Genomic DNA, 16457 nt, shown 5'->3' on the forward strand with positions numbered 1-16457 from the left:
TCCCATCTAGACCGGCATCTGTAGACCGGTTTTATTTTGCGTTGAAAAAGTAGCAAACTAAAATACAAAAATGCTCACCATTTTCTTTTATTTTCCTCTCAATCATTTATGGAAGTGCCAAAAAGCCTGATGGCAAAAAAAAAAGTAAAGAAGACGAACAAATTTCGGCAGGTTTAAGTTAAGCTCATCGCCGTTCGCAAGCAAAATGTCAGCAACCCAGGTACATTAAACGAATTAAAGTTTCCTTGTTTGCCATATAATAAACATCTTATTAACCGAGCTAAGTCGGTCTGTATGGGAGAATCTAGACCTCGGTCGTGTGTACAGACCTCACTGCGTTCGGTTTGTACTCACGACCTCGGTCAAGATTCTCCCATACAGACCTCCAGCTCGGTTAATAAGAGCTAAATATACACACACGCCGTCATCACGAAATATTTATCTTTTACCATCATAACACATCAAAAAAACTCTCACATAAGTTCTTACAATTATATTTATAATTTTTAGAAACACAGGAAGTTGAGTGATTCAATGGGTTGTTAGAAACACTACGCCCTTCAGTTAAAGACGGGCCCCATGGGAAACAGTGGGCTTTTTTTACGCCGAGATCCTCAAGTTCCCCCTAATCTTCGCCTGCGGGAAAATTAAGGGTCGAGGCGGAGGGGAAACAAAACTCGCTGTTTTCCTCAAACCTAAGTTTTCTTATACCTCCCAACTCAAAAAGAAAACAAAATTTTAAAAAAAAAAAAAAGAAAAAAGAAATTTGCTTGACGCTGGCTGACACACAAATTTTCCTCGGCTTCAAGGTGCCATGAGTGAATGCGTTCCTTAGTAACTTGACATTACTGAAGCCCTTGAGAAGTTTCAAGGTGCAGGACCAACTTAACTCACTTGCGAGTCAAAAAGTTAAAATTCGTTGTTAGGAAGTTAGTGAGTTTTGTTTGCCCCAGGAGATGTAATGAGTTTTGATCCATGACATGTGAAAAGTTCTCTTCCAATCGGAAAAATGCGTATTTGAGTTGAGAGACAAAGTGGTGTAATCAGTGCTTTTGCACAGACGGTTGATGTAATGGTTTAATGATCGGATTTTTGCATAACGATGATACTGTTCAACTTTCTGCGACTAGAGCACCACAATATCAATCCAAACGAAAATCGACCGTTACTGGTATGCTAAAAAGAACTTGTGAAACGTAGTACATGGAGAAAACTTTAGTTCTTAGTATTGAAGGAAATATTGGCTTTCAAAATCTGCATGTACTTTGATCCGCTCAGCCTTCGACAACAAGTAACTCGGTCAGTAGATAGTGAGTAGCGTAGCAATGTACCCTTCTTAACAAAATGACGGCCGCTTCTTGGCGTTTTCGAAGTGTCTGTGAAGAGGAGTTAGATAAAGTGAACGACTAGTAGATTTCTAGTAAAACAATTAGATTATTCGTTCTCGATTTCTCTGCGTGATATAGTTGACGCGGGCTGCGTCAACTATATATCACGCATAGTGAATGAAATTGCATTAAGTGGGTTTTGTTTATTTTCCTTTTTTACATTTGGCTTTCACGGCTTTCACAGTCTAAAAAAGTTGAAAATAATTAGAGATGATTTTTGAACTGGGGCGCGGAAGTAAATTTATTGGTGAACAATATAAACAAACGGAACTATCGGTCTGACAGCTTCCCCTTCAAATTTGATGTTCTGAAAATTAGCACATTTGTTTTCAGAACATCAAATTTCCGCGGGGCAACTATCAGCCCATAAGTTAATAAAGATGGTGAATTTTAAGCTCGGTAATGCAATGTGAAGGTGAATTAATCAACATGACACGAGCGTGGGACAAAGAAAAAATTCTGAGTCCCAACTGGCGGGAGCCAGTCATTCGTGAGCTTTTTGGTAGTTTCAACGTTGTCAACGCTATTAATGATGTCATCCATGTATGTATTGTTTATGAGTAGCTCAGATGCTTTCGGGTAATTTTCTTTAGCCATCTCTGCTGTTTTGCGTAGTGCTACAGTTGCTATAGTTCCAGAAGATTTATCTCCAAAGGAAACCCTCTGAATAACGTACATGTCTGGTTCTCTAGTTGTATCCATATCCCTCCAGAGGAAGCGGTGCATGTGTTGTTCCAGCACTCCCGTTCTGACTGTGTAATACATTTCCTTGATGTCGCCGATTAATACCAATACATTCTCTCTAAATCTAATGAGTATTCCTAGTAGACTGTTTAAAAGGTCGGGTCCCTTAGCCCAATATTCGTTTAGTATATACATGACCCATGTAATTGGCACCGTTTTTAAAGACAATTCTTACTGATGTGGATTTGGAGTCTGGCTTTAGCACTTCGTGATGTGAAATGTAGTGAGCAGGTCCTTTGTATTTCTGCAATTCTTCTCGAGTTAGTTTGCGAGCTACATCTCTATCTATCATGTCCTGTATCTGTTGTTGATAAATTTCAGCGTGTTTCTTATTTTTAGAAAGTCGTTTTCCGGTTGATATTAGCATGCCGAATGCTGCTCTTCTGTTGTCTGGGAGATCAAAAGGATCTCCGATCCAAGGGTATTCTGTAGTCCAGAATTTTTCTTTTGCGTCATGGCTCAGATTTTTCTCAATTAATACTAACTCCTTTTCTTCCTTGACTGTGTAGGTGTTGCTACCGAGTGAGCACCTACCGCACTTGCATCCACCGCGGCGAGGCTTACATTGTATCCCGAGGTTGTCCATGTTGTAGAAGTCTTCGATTTTTGCCATCTTGACATGACGGGCGTCCATAGTTCCAATGAGGGACTTTTCGTTGATTCCCTTGAGAACTGGGTGTGTTCCACCTACGCATCGTCCGAATTGATTTCTCAATAAAAGTAGATGTCCAGAACTTCGTTCCTTTAAATGATGGAAGTCTGCGTATTCATAGCCTATTAAGGTGTCAACCTCTCCGGTGGGCCTTATTAATTCGTCCTCGTATACGTGTTTGAATAGTTTAGAGACCCCTTTTATGTCGACTGCTGGAATGGGGGAGGTTGTCTTGTCGATTCCGTAAACGTCGAATACGACTGTTTTGCCCTGCTTGTCAATAAGTGGGAGCTTGTACTTAAAGATGTCCTCGTTTTCACTTTCTCCGCCTACTTTGATAATTGAAAGTTACGTTTTGATACCCTTGAGGTTTTCAGCTCTTGCTTTTGCGTTTGTGATAAAACATAATGACGCCCCCGTGTCCCACAAGACGTTTGCGAATCCATTCTTTGTAGGTATCTTTTGTATTTGGAGTAAGCACGTTTCAATTTCGTTATTGCATACACTTGCAATACCGCTTGCGGAAACAATGTTAGTTGGCGATATTTTGTCCTGTTCTTCTTCATGTAGTGTTCTGTGGTGAAACCTTTTGCAGTCGTTAACGCCACATTGTTTCCTGCCTCTACAGTCTTGAGATCTGTGACCCCGTTTTAAGCAGTACCAGCATGCTCCCTTTTCCTTTAATGTGTCACGCCTTTCTTGTACTGTTTTGGAGAGATATATTCATTAGTCCAGTGATTAGCACCTTCATGTTATAGGCATTTGTTTCGCTTCTAGCATGATGTATCTTGTCCTTCTAGGATGGTGACTTTGTCAATCCTTTTTTAACCGCGCGGCCATGGGCCGAGCGCGGTTCATGTTCTACCCTTGGTTTATTATTTTTTTTTATTTTTTTTTTGTCGGAGACTAGACGCAGATCTCCACTCGGCCAACTTTGAATTACGCAATCTGTAATGTTTACTCGCCAAACCTTGTTTCTTCAGGGTCAACAGAAATCTCAGATTACAAAATCACGCCGAACCTACACGTTGCAAAAAGATCTCTTCAAAACCCTGACATCGAAGCGATATATCACTTTAGCGTTAATAGCTACCTCATATCGGCAGTATTAAAATCTATTCGTTGACAATCCAGCTTCATCATATTAAAATTTCAACGAAATCGAACAAAACCAGAACTAAATATTATTAGATTTTTTTTGTAACCTAGCTTCATTGCGTGAGTCGACAAAGGAAGCGACGGTCGCCCATAGCCACCGAAACACATTAACATAACCAGTGAACCTACGTTTCGGTCAAAAAAATCCAGGATTATTGCCTGAAAGCTGAAAATTCACGAGGAACATCTTTTTCGAACTTTTCTCAAGTTATTTAGACCAAAAAATGACCTCGGCGGACTCCAAAAGAGAACGAAACAAAAAACAGAACGAGACAGTGAGAAGAGCCGATAATTTATTCACCGCGTGGCCTTCGTTACGTTCACGTTAAAAAAACCTTACTTCTGGATAATTTCAGCCTTACAAGTCAGCAACTGGTCCCAAATTACTTTCTGTATCCTTACAAATGTCCTGACTTCCATCTCCGAAAGATTTGGCCGCAATTTTTTAGCAAATAAACATTTCGCCGACAGCGATCACCATTACGGTGGCTTGCAACTAATTCGCTAACTTTACAAAACCCTCCCGAGGGGGGGATATGACGAAAAGAGCTTAAAAATGATGACCGGAAATAGAGTAATTTTCTCAGCTTCCAGTGTGCCAAATTTGCTGGAAATAGGTTCAAAACCGATATTTTTTTTCGTTTTTTTTTCTTCGGGTCACTCATGCTACCAAAACAGTTAACTTTTAAAAGCGCGGTTGTAAGATCTTAAAGATCTTCTTGTCTCTAGATGATGAAGTGAGCCCCTTACTGGAAGGTTGCTGTTTGAGCGTAGTTCTGCGTTTCCGTATTCTATTGCTTGTTTTTGTTCAAGGAGAAATCTTAACAGACTTGGAAATTTGTCTTTTTTAGCGACGGGACTGTGTTCGGAGCTTACCAGTTTCGCCCACTCTCTTTTCACATCATTTGGTAATTTTCTTTCTATTATGCTCACAGAACTGTTTGTGGTTATTTCTTTCCCTAGACCTAATCTTCTCAAGTCTCGGTAACCGTCGTCGATGACGTCGATAAATTCGACGATTTTTTTGTTTTCGTCTTCTCTGATGGGTTTCATGTTTTGAATTGCACTCATTACGACGTCGGCGACTATTGCAGGATCGCCGTATTTTTCGTTCAGTCTCTTCCACATCGCATTATTATCGTCATCGACGCTTTTTACCGTATCGGCTGGTTCCTTTCCAAGTCATGATCGGAGAACATATGGTGCGTTCTCGGCATCAACTGACGGCATGATTTGTTTTTCAAAGTCTGTTTTGAATTGTGGATAATTTCTTAAATCTCCGTGAAATGACGGCATCTTGATTTTTTCGAGTTGTAGAGGATTGCCTTTGTCTTTCGCCTTGTTATCGTTTCTTTAAGTCGAGATAAATGCTTCGATACGGCCACTGATCTCTTGATGGCGAGCGTGCATGTTTCGAATCCATTCGATTTCCTTTTCGACGTTTTCGTGGTCAAGTAGCTCGAGCATTGTGTTATGCAATGTATTACAGCCCGCGAGCGCGATATCTAAATCTCTTTCGGTTTTGCGCAAAGCTTCGGGAGTGTTTACGTCTTTATTTTGTGATTCCATCGTGTCGTATGCGTGTTTCACTAATGTGTCAAAGATAGTTCCCATGGACTTCTTTTTTATACTAAATTGTTCCAATAGTCGTCTGAGTTTTTCTTGTTCAAGTCTCATTGATTCTTGTTTGTGAAATTCTTCCACTCGTTTCTGCTCGGGTAAGGTTTGATCGTTGACGTACTGCGTGTGAGTAGTCGCTGCCTCTTCGTACAATTCTTGTAATTCGTTTATCTATGCTTCGTTTTGCATGTTGCTTCTGTGTCAATTGGTCAGTGATACAGTAATTAGGCAATCATCGTTTGTCACGTTATGCGTACGTAATTATGTGAAATTATAATCAATGACGACACAAAAGGGCTGTTGTCCCTTCACTGAAGTAAGTTGGAGACAACACAGCGGTCAAACGTCTGCGCATGTGCGAGCTATGGGGCAACCAAAGGCGGCCAAAATATTTTCATAACCTTGTTCTTTTCGTGGGTCATCAACATCCTATAAATAACATTGACCTCGTTATTTATATATTTGTTTGTGTTTTAGCTTGCACAACGAGAGCTAACAGAAATAAGGGTTAAAAATTGTTCTACCTTCTGCTTGTTGCAGGTCTTTCCTTTCCGCGGTATGTATTTTCCGTGCTTCTTGAATTTTTTGTCCGCCTCGACTTTGCATTTAGTGCACCAGTTTGTCCAAGGTTTGTAGTTTGGAAAAGATTTTCCCACCTGGTCAAAGACCTGGTACAGGCGGTTTGGAATCGGTATTTTGGCCAGCTATGCCCCCATGACGATGGACATGAACATCATTTGTCGTTTCGATTCATCTCGTTCCTGTGCCTCAGACAAATCCTGGATCCGGACGGAATCCTCCCAGTCCTTGCCAAGATTTTTCCAGCTCGTCTGAGCGAAGCCGAATCACTGCAATTGTCTTTTTCTTCTCCAGTTTTTTCTTCTTTTACACACCGCTTGTTGTCCGTTTCCGGCGTCACGCATCGTGTGATTAATAAAAACAAGACTCATAAACTTTTTTGGTAAAATTTTTGATAAAATAAAATGCGAAAAAATTATTGCTTGACGCCGGCTGGCACACAAATTTTCCTCGGCTTCAAGGTGCCATGAGTCAATTGGTTCCTTAGAAACACTGAAGCCCTTGAGAATTAAGTTTCAAAGTGCAGGACCAAATCACGCGCGAGTTAAAAGTTTAATTTGTTTTTGGCCGAGCCGGACCCAAAAAAATCTAGGAAGTTTACGAGTGCACGTCCCCCACTATATAACAACCATAACTAATTGTACTCTGTGAAGGGTGTAAACAATAGAAAATGGAAAATTTAATGGGCTGCATCATTCAGTTCGAGATTATTCCAGCCCTCTTTCGCTTATTCGCCCTTCTAAATGACAGGAGGCGAAAAAAAAAGTAATAAGATTTAAGATTTCATTCACTGATATAAATCTTTGTTTTTTTCCTTTGACATGACTGTTTAAGCTGGGGGCTTAAATGGTTGTATCATCCTAACCGTGACAACTTCATGCCATGTTTCGTCGGGTGAAGTTATTTTACGTGACACAGTCAAAATACAGGATTATAGTCAAAATGAAAGTTCATCAGATTTTTAAATTTAATTTTGCTTAATTTCCATTTGAAAACGTTTTGTGGGCGATAACATTCCAGTTCTAAAGACCTGGTATTAAAAAAGGACGATTTCCAAAAATAGCGTGACATGTTTTCGACTAGGTTCCCGGGGCGGAGAGAACGGGAAACGGGAACTCTCTAACCTATAAAGCTGCTTTACGGCAGAGCTACATTTGAATGAGAACACGAATGATCCAGACATAACACTTTATGAAAATAACATCTGCAGCTGGAAATTCGAGAACTCGTAACCTCGCCAAGCAGAGTCCAAGCAGGATCAAGCTCAAGGCCATTATGCCAGGACAAATAACCGGACCATACCGCACGTGAAAGAGCCTGGGGCAAAAATCGACCACAGACATCGGTTTTTCCGATATTCAAAGGAATAAAAGATATTGTATTTCCCGTGGCCGGTCTGTGTCGCTATCCGGGAAATTTTGTGATCAGGCGTTTTTTTGGTGGGCGAACGGGAGAAACCCCTTTCCCCGTTCGAACAAAAAGAACGCCTGATCACAGGTTGTATCCTGGAAAGCAAGTGTTCAACAGGAAACACCTGATGGAAACTCCCTTCGGAAAAAGTCGACCAGCTGTCCACGCCCGTATCTAGCTTGTTCCTTTATTATCTGGGTGGTCTTAATCTTTGATCCCAGGGAAAAGTTTCCGGATAGCGGAAGGTATCTACACACTGTACCTACTCATCGCTGTCCCAGTGGACGTTCGTCAAAAAATCACAACGAATTCAGGAGAAATAAACAAAAGAAGTGAGTTGATGTCTCTCAATTAAAGAAATTAAAACAGATATACTTTCTTGCTTGCGTGACCCTCGCACAACTGATTTCATTCTAGGGTCAGGGAGCAACGGTTGTCTTTTAAAAGAGCAGCTAAGTGAATTCTCAAACACCTACAGTATAGGTGAATAGGTTCCACGGCCGATTGACAACAACAAAAACATTCACTGGGCTGACAGTACATGACTCAGCACCACAGGGAAGTGTATGAAAAAAAACGCTTAAGGCAACAGATTGCGTCAATTCGGAGTATGGACATCTCTGATCATAATGCGCCCGGTTTATTAAATTGCTGAACAGTCAAAAGCCCATCAGTCAATAACTCCTGATCCTGGATCAATAAAACCTTTCTACAGTTTCCAGACTAAATATTTTGCTGATTAAATCCTGACTCCACGGATTACCCATCTCCGAAATCATCGATGGTTACTTTGGATTCCTATTTAGCACCTGAGTAGGAGGGGGCGAGGGAAGGGAGTCGTAACGTTCGGACCCAACTAAAACATGTTCCACATGTGGGCTAATCCAAATAAAAGATATGTTCTCAACATAATAATCATAATCATAATTGTGACTCTAAGTTAACAACTCTAATCAGGTTAGTGCCTTTCTACTTTGCCCTCATTCATTACCAGATTACTACATATGATGCCAATCTCATTTGCAAGGGTGTCGACCGTTTCAAAATCCTTCCATTGTATTTTGCGTCCTTTTCTGATGTCTATCCCAACTTGGTTGTAATGACGATCTAGAACTTTTAAACAATGGTCAGTTTTCTTGTTACCAGCGCACGGTGTTTCACCTGGAGTGATCCTTTGAAGATCGTGGTAAAAAAGAACAAAGTTATCGGCTAGTGAAACTGAATAATTGGAGCACATGGCCTGTGGGTTTCCCGCTGCCTCGTGTGACAGACAGTAACTAATGAAGATGTTTGGGAAAAGGGGCTCTTTTGCGTAAGGCACATGAAAAGCCGTTTGCAGCTGGGACAGAATATCCTCTGTGTCTTGTGGCGTAATTTTGTGGCCGACTGGGAGCCGTCTATTGTATGATTTCAGCTCACTGCATATCTTTAGGTTCCAGTCGTATCGATCTCTCTCGAAGAACCAAGCGTAACTTATCACTACACTGACAGGTGATATCAAATTGTTACCATGGTATATCTCCTCAAAAGCTTCTTCAAAGTTGCTTGTATTAAATCTCTCCAGAATGTACTCTCTGCAGTGCGTGAAAGTGTCGCGGTAAATGTAGACAGGAAAATACGTCATGAAATCTGCCACCATCGGTAACCCAAGTGCGCTTTCGGTAACACGCGCCCAGTTTCGCACCCAGCTGATTTTCATAGAGCACTCAGAACCCAGGATGCGTATCCTTGAGCCGTTAAATATGGTTGCTTTTGTCACTGGTGTCAGAAACGCAACATCGCTATCCATCCATGCTATAATGGGATCGTTTGTATATAGATCAATAAAGAAACTACTCCAGAGTTGGCGGTTGTAACCCGGAGATTTTCGAGCACCCTTGAACTTTAAAACACTTGCGTCTTTGGGTAACGGCTCGAAGGCCACCTCAAGTTTGCGATCTGGAAAGTGTTGTTTGATTTGAATTGTTAAGTTATTGGCAAAAATATGATCCTGCTCCGATTCTTCATCAAGAACTACGACTGTCTTTCCAAACGATGCAGGCCAGAAGAGAACGGCAGTCCTGTAAAGATCACAGTAGAAACGAGTCCTGTGTTGTTTTAGTTTGCCCGCCATCCTCACGAACAGTGTGATCGATGAGATGCTAGGAGTTTGAGTATGAATACGATTTTGAATTTCTTTGGCAGCGGTGTGGAAATACCCATTTTTGTCGCTCTCGTAGAGGATTTTTATGCTAAAAATCAAACAGATGAGAGCGATTATTTTGAATCCATGCCTCCATTTAAACCTTACGATCTCCAAAATATTTTTTGCCATCTTTATGAGCGTTTCTTGTGAAGTTGTGAAGAAATAATAATAAAAAATAGTAATCTTCATTCAAGTGTCATAAAATTTTAGGTATGAAAGCTAATTGGTTTGATACCTAGCGACCCCATCGGAGTCGCTAGAATGTGCTTAGATGCCCTACGTGATGAATATAGGACATTAGAGAACTTGCACAATTTTGATTTTGAAGCCTTGTGTCAGATCTCTGATTTGATTCTTCAGGGAGCTACTTCACATATTGTTCTCACGAATCTGCAGTGGTTTTTTTTTTTCAATATCGAAAGAAGTCTTTACAACAACCGCCTAAATCAGGGGATAATTAAACCATCGAAACTCACGAGTTAAATATCCATATATACACACACGCTCGCGCCGTCATCACGAAATATTTATCTTTTACCGTCGTAACACATCAAAAAAACTCTCACATAAATTCTTACAATTATATTTATAATTTTTAGAAACACAGGAAGTTGAGTGATTCAATGGGTTGTTAGAAGCGCTACGCCCTTCAGTTAAAGACGGGCCCCATGGAAACAGTGGGCTTTTTTGACGCCGAGATCCTCAAGTTCCCCGAAGCTTCGCCTCCGGGAAAATTAAGGGTCGAGGCGGAGGGGAAACAAAACTCGCTGTTTTCCTCAAACCTAAGTTTTCTTATACCTCCCAACTCAAAAAGAAAACAAAATTTGAGAAAAAAACAAAAAGAAAAAAATTTGCTTGACGCTGGCTGACACACAAATTTTCCTCGGCTTCAAGATGCCATGAGTGAATGGGTTCCTTAGTAACACTACTGAAGCCCTTGAGAAGTTTCAAGGTGCAGGACCAAATTAAATCACGAGCGAGTCAAAAGTTAAAATTTGTTGTTAGGAAGTTAGTCAGTTTTGTTTGCCCCAGGAGATGTAATGAGTTTTGATCCATGACATGTGAAAAGTTCTCTTCCAATCGGAAAAATGCGTATTTGAGTTGAGAGACAAAGTGGTGTCAATAATCAGTGCTTTTTCACAGAAGGTTGATGTAATGGTTTAATGATCGGATTTTTGAGTAACGATACTGTTCAACTTTCAGCGACTAGAGCACCACAATATCAATCCAAACGAAAATCGAGCGTCACTGGTATGCTAAAAAGAACTTGTGAAACGTAGTACATGAAGAAAACTTTAGCTCTTAGCATTAATGGAAATACTAGCTTTCAAAATCTGTATGTACTTAGATCCGCTCAACCTTCGACAACAAGTAACTCGGTCAGTAGATAGTGAGTAGCGTAGCAATGTGCCCTTCTTAACAAAATGACGGCCGCTTCTTGGCGTTTTCGAAGTGTCTGTGAAGAGGAGTTAGATAAAGTGAACGACTAGTAGATTTCTAGTAAAACAATTAGATTATTCGTTCTCGATTTCTATGCGTGATATAGTTGACGCGGGCTGCGTCAACTATATATCCCGCATAGTGAATGAAATTGAATTAAGTGGGTTTTGTTTATTTTCCTTTTTTACATTTGGCTTTCACGGCTTTCACAGTCTAAAAAAGTTGAAAATAATTAGAGATGATTTTTGAACTGGGGCGCGGAAGTAAATTTATTGGTGAACAATATAAACAAACGGAACTATCGGTCTGATAGCTTCCCCTTGAATTTTAATTAAATTTTAAGCTCGGTAATGCAATGTGAAGGTGAATTAATCAACATGACACGAGCATGGGACAAAGAAAAAATTCTGAGTCCCAACTGGCGGGAGCCAGTCATTCGTGAGCTTTTTGGTAGTTTCAACGTTGTCAACGCTATTAATGATGTCATCCATGTATGTATTGTTTATGAGTAGCTCAGATGCTTTCGGGTAATTTTCTTTAGCCATCTCTGCTGTTTTGCGTAGTGCTACAGTTGCTATAGTTCCAGAAGATTTATCTCCAAAGGAAACCCTCTGAATAACGTACGTGTCTGGTTCTCTAGTTGTATCCATATCCCTCCAGAGGAAGCAGTGCATGTGTTGTTCCAGCACTCCCGTTCTGACTGTGTAATACATTTCCTTGATGTCGCCGATTAATACCAATACATTCTCTCTAAATCTAATGAGTATTCCTAGTAGACTGTTTAAAAGGTCGGGTCCCTTAGCCCAATATTCGTTTAGTATATACATGACCCATGTAATTGGCACCGTTTTTAAAGACAATTCTTACTGATGTGGATTTGGAGTCTGGCTTTAGCACTTCGTGATGTGAAATGTAGTGAGCAGGTCCTTTGTATTTCTGCAATTCTTCTCGAGTTAGTTTGCGAGCTACATCTCTATCTATCATGTCCTGTATCTGTTGTTGATAAATTTCAGCGTGTTTCTTATTTTTAGAAAGTCGTTTTCCGGTTGATATTAGCATGCCGAATGCTGCTCTTCTGTTGTCTGGGAGATCAAAAGGATCTCCGATCCAAGGGTATTCTGTAGTCCAGAATTTTTCTTTTGCGTCATGGCTCAGATTTTTCTCAGTTAATACTAACTCCTTTTCTTCCTTAACTGTGTAGGTGTTGCTACCGAGTGAGTACCTACCGCACTTACATCCACCGCGGCGAGGCTTACATTGTATCCCGAGGTTGTCCATGTTGTAGAAGTCTTCGATTTTTGCCATCTCGACATGATGGGCCATAGTTCCAATGAGGGACTTTTCGTTGATTCCCTTGAGAACTGGGTGTGTTCCACCTACGCATCGTCCCAATTGATTTCTCAATAAAAGTAGATGTCCAGAACTTCGTTCCTTTAAAGGATGGAAGTCTGCGTATTCATAGCCTATTAAGGTGTCAACCTCTCCGGTGGGCCTTATTAATTCGTCCTCGTATACGTGTTTGAATAGTTTAGAGACCCCTTTTATGTCGGCTGCTGGAATGGGGGAGGTTGTCTTGTCGATTCCGTAAACGTCGAATACGACTGTTTTGCCCTGCTTGTCAATGAGTGGGAGCTTGTACTTAAAGATGTCCTCGTTTTCACTTTCTCCGCCTACTTTGATAATTGAAAGTTACGTTTTGATACCCTTGAGGTTTTCAGCTCTTGCTTTTGCGTTTGTGATAAAACATAATGACGCCCCCGTGTCCCACAAGACGTTTGCGAATCCATTCTTTGTAGGTATCTTCTGTATTTGGAGTAAGCACGTTTCAATTTCGTTATTGCATACACTTGCAGTACCGCTTGCGGAAACAATGTTAGGTGGCGATTTTTTTGCCCTGTTCTTCTTCATGTAGTGTTTTGTGGTGAAACCTTTTGCAGTCGTTAACGCCACATGGTTTTTTGCCTCTACAGTCTTGAGATCTGTGACCCCGTTTTAAGCAGTACCAGCATGCGCCCTTTCCCTTTAATGTGTCACGCCTTTCTTGTACTGGTTTTGAGAGATAAAATCTACATTCATTAGTCCAGTGATTAGCACCTTCATGGTATAGGCATTTGTTTCGCTTGTAGTGTGATGTATCTTGTCCTTCTAGGATGGTGACTTTGTCATTCCTTTTCTCTAGATAATGAAGTGAGTCTGTTACTGGAACGTTGCTGTTTGAGCGTAGTTCTGCGTTTTCGTATTCTATTGCTTGTTTTTGGAGAAATCTTAACCGCAGACTTGGAAACTTGTCTTTTTTATCGACGGGACTGTGTTCGGAGCTTACCAGTTTCGCCCAATCTCTTTTCACATCATTTGATAATTTTCTTTCTATTATGCTCACAGAACTGTTTGTGGTTATTTCTTTCCCTAGACCTTATCTTCCCAAGTCTCGGTAACCGTCGTCGATGACGTCGATAAATTCGACGAATTTTTTGTTGTCGCCTTCTCTGATGGGTTTCATGTTTTGAATTGCACTCATTACGACGTCGGCGACTATTGCAGGATCGCCGTATTTTTCGTCCAGTCTCTTCCACATCGCATTATTATCGTCATCGACGCTTTTTACCGTACCGGCTGGTTCCTTTCCAAGTCATGATCGGAGAACATATGGTGCGTTCTCGGCATTAATTGATGGCATGATTTGTTTTTCAAAGTCTGTTTTGAATTGTGGATAATTTCTTAAATCTCCGTGAAATGACGGCATCTTGATTTTTCCGAGTTGTAGGGGATTGCCTTTGTCTTTCGCCTTGTTATCGTTTCTTTTAGTCGAGATAAATGCTTCCATACGGCCACTGATCTCTTGATGGCGAGCGTGCATGTTTCGAATCCATTCGATTTCCTTTTCGACGTTTTCGTGGTCAAGTAGCTCGAGCATTGTGTTATGCAATGTCTTACAGTCCACGAGCACGATATCTACATCTCTTCCGGTTTTGCGCAAAGCTTCGGGAGTGTTTACGTCTTTATTTTGTGATTCCATCGTGTCGTATGCGTGTTTCACTAATGTGTCAAAGATAGTTCCCATGGACTTCTTTTTTTATACTAAATTGTTCCAATAGTCGTCTGAGTTTTTCTTGTTCAAGTCTCATTGATTCTTGTTTGTGAAATTCTTCCACTCGTTTCTGCTCGGGTAAGGTTTGATCGTTGACGTACTGCGTGTGAGTAGTCGCTGCTTCTTCGTACAATTCTTGTAATTCGTTTATCTATGCTTCGTTTTGCATGTTGCTTCTGTGTCAATTGGTCAGTGATACACTAATTAGGCAATCATCGTTTGTCACGTTATGCGTACGTTATTATGTGAAATTATAATCAATGACGACACAAAAGGGCTGTTGTCCCGTCACTGAAGTAAGTTGGAGACAACACAGCGGTCAAACGTCTGCGCATGTGCGAGCTATGGGTCAACTAAAGGCGGCTAAAATATTTTCATAACCTTGTTCTTTTCGTGGGTCATCGACCAACAATAAATAACATTGCCCTCGTTATTTATATATTTGTTTGTGTTTTAGCTTGCACAACGAGAGCTAACAGAAATAAGAGTTAAAAATTGTTCTACCTTCTGCTTGTTGCAGGTCTTTTCTTTCCGCGGTATGTATTTTCCGTGCTTCTTGAATTTTTTGTCCGCCTCGACTTTGCATTTAGTGCACCAGTTTGTCCAAGGTTTGTAGTTTGGAAAAGATTTTCCCACCTGGTCAAAGACCTGGTACAGGCGGTTTGGGATCGGTATTTTGGCCAGCTGTGCCCTCGTGACGATGGACATGAACATCGTTTGTAGTTCGATTCATCTCGTTCCTGTGCTTCAGACAAATCCAGGATCCAGACGGAATCCTCCTAGTCCTTGCCAAGATTTTTCCAGCTCGTCTGAGCGAAGCCGAATCACTGCAATTGTCTTTTTCTTCTCCAGTTTTTTCTTCTTTTACACACCGCTTGTTGTCCGTTTCCGGCGTCACGCATCGTGTGATTAATAAAAACAAGAAGATCTGTTAGATCTTATAACCGCGCTTTTAAAATTTAACTGTTTTCTTAGCACTACAGTCGCAACGCAGTGTACATTCCAAAGCAATCCTTGATGATTCATTGAATACTGTAGACACCACATTACTTGATCAACACAGACTGTATTATTGCACCATCAGTCGTAACCGGTGTGAAATCTTCGATGACGTAATAGTCTTAATCTGGAACTTTCTTCGGGATACGTATGGGCATGAAGATACGAACACTATTAACAACAGCTTTCTTTCTTAAAAATTACGATTAAATTAAATTGTTTTTTCCCTTGGGTAAAGGGCTAGCAAAGAAGTCACACAAGTCACATAATTCAAGAATTGCGTTATCCACGGCTATCTTTAGTACGGTGGTTATTTCCCTACCAATGACGTAATCCTTGCACGTTCTGACAAGTTCGTCCAAGCAGGATCAAGCTCAAGGCCATTATGCCAGGACAAATAACCGGACCATACCGCACGTGAAAGAGCCTGGGGCAAAAATCGACCACAGACATCGGTTTTTCCGATATTCAAAGGAATAAAAGATATTGTATTTCCCGTGGCCGGTCTGTGTCGCTATCCGGGAAATTTTGTGATCAGGCGTTTTTTTGGTGGGCGAACGGGAGAAACCCCTTTCCCCGTTCGAACAAAAAGAACGCCTGATCACAGGTTGTATCCTGGAAAGCAAGTGTTCAACAGGAAACACCTGATGGAAACTCCCTTCGGAAAAAGTCGACCAGCTGTCCACGCCCGTATCTAGCTTGTTCCTTTATTATCTGGGTGGTCTTAATCTTTGATCCCAGGGAAAAGTTTCCGGATAGCGGAAGGTATCTACACACTGTACCTACTCATCGCTGTCCCAGTGGACGTTCGTCAAAAAATCACAACGAATTCAGGAGAAATAAACAAAAGAAGTGAGTTGATGTCTCTCAATTAAAGAAATTAAAACAGATATACTTTCTTGCTTGCGTGACCCTCGCACAACTGATTTCATTCTAGGGTCAGGGAGCAACGGTTGTCTTTTGAAAGAGCAGCTAAGTGAATTCTCAAACACCTACAGTATAGGTGAATAGGTTCCACGGCCGATTGACAACAACAAAAACATTCACTGGGCTGACAGTACATGACTCAGCACCACAGGGAAGTGTATGAAAAAAAACGCTTAAGGCAACAGATTGCGTCAATTCGGAGTATGGACATCTCTGATCATAATGCGCCCGGTTTATTAAATTGCTGAACAGTCAAAAGCCCATCAG

At 41.0% G+C, this 16457-nt stretch overlaps 3 protein-coding genes and 2 pseudogenes across 3 annotated transcripts; all 5 read right to left on the reverse strand.

Annotated features, from left to right (window-relative positions):
• Window positions 1-2238: 2238 nt before the first annotated feature.
• Window positions 2239-2766, reverse strand: LOC149104450 (uncharacterized). Its single transcript, XM_089272231.1, has one exon. The coding sequence runs from the start codon at window positions 2764-2766 to the stop codon at window positions 2239-2241; it is 528 nt and encodes a 175-aa protein (XP_089128357.1).
• Window positions 2767-3695: 929 nt separating this feature from the next.
• LOC149104451 (uncharacterized) lies at window positions 3696-5751 on the reverse strand (annotated as a pseudogene).
• A 2479-nt stretch (window positions 5752-8230) lies between these two features.
• Window positions 8231-10615, reverse strand: LOC149104452 (uncharacterized). The gene has a single exon (XM_089271559.1). The coding sequence runs from the start codon at window positions 9923-9925 to the stop codon at window positions 8510-8512; it is 1416 nt and encodes a 471-aa protein (XP_089127685.1). The 5' UTR covers window positions 9926-10615; the 3' UTR covers window positions 8231-8509.
• Window positions 10616-11974: 1359 nt separating this feature from the next.
• LOC149104453 (uncharacterized) lies at window positions 11975-12499 on the reverse strand. Its single transcript, XM_089272232.1, has one exon. The coding sequence runs from the start codon at window positions 12497-12499 to the stop codon at window positions 11975-11977; it is 525 nt and encodes a 174-aa protein (XP_089128358.1).
• LOC149104454 (uncharacterized) lies at window positions 12308-14433 on the reverse strand (annotated as a pseudogene).
• Window positions 14434-16457: the final 2024 nt, after the last annotated feature.

This window comes from Orbicella faveolata, unplaced genomic scaffold (genome assembly GCF_042242905.1).
Source record: "Orbicella faveolata isolate gen_17 unplaced genomic scaffold, um_ofav_v1 contig_34, whole genome shotgun sequence".
Classification (NCBI taxonomy): Eukaryota; Metazoa; Cnidaria; class Anthozoa; order Scleractinia; family Merulinidae; genus Orbicella; species Orbicella faveolata.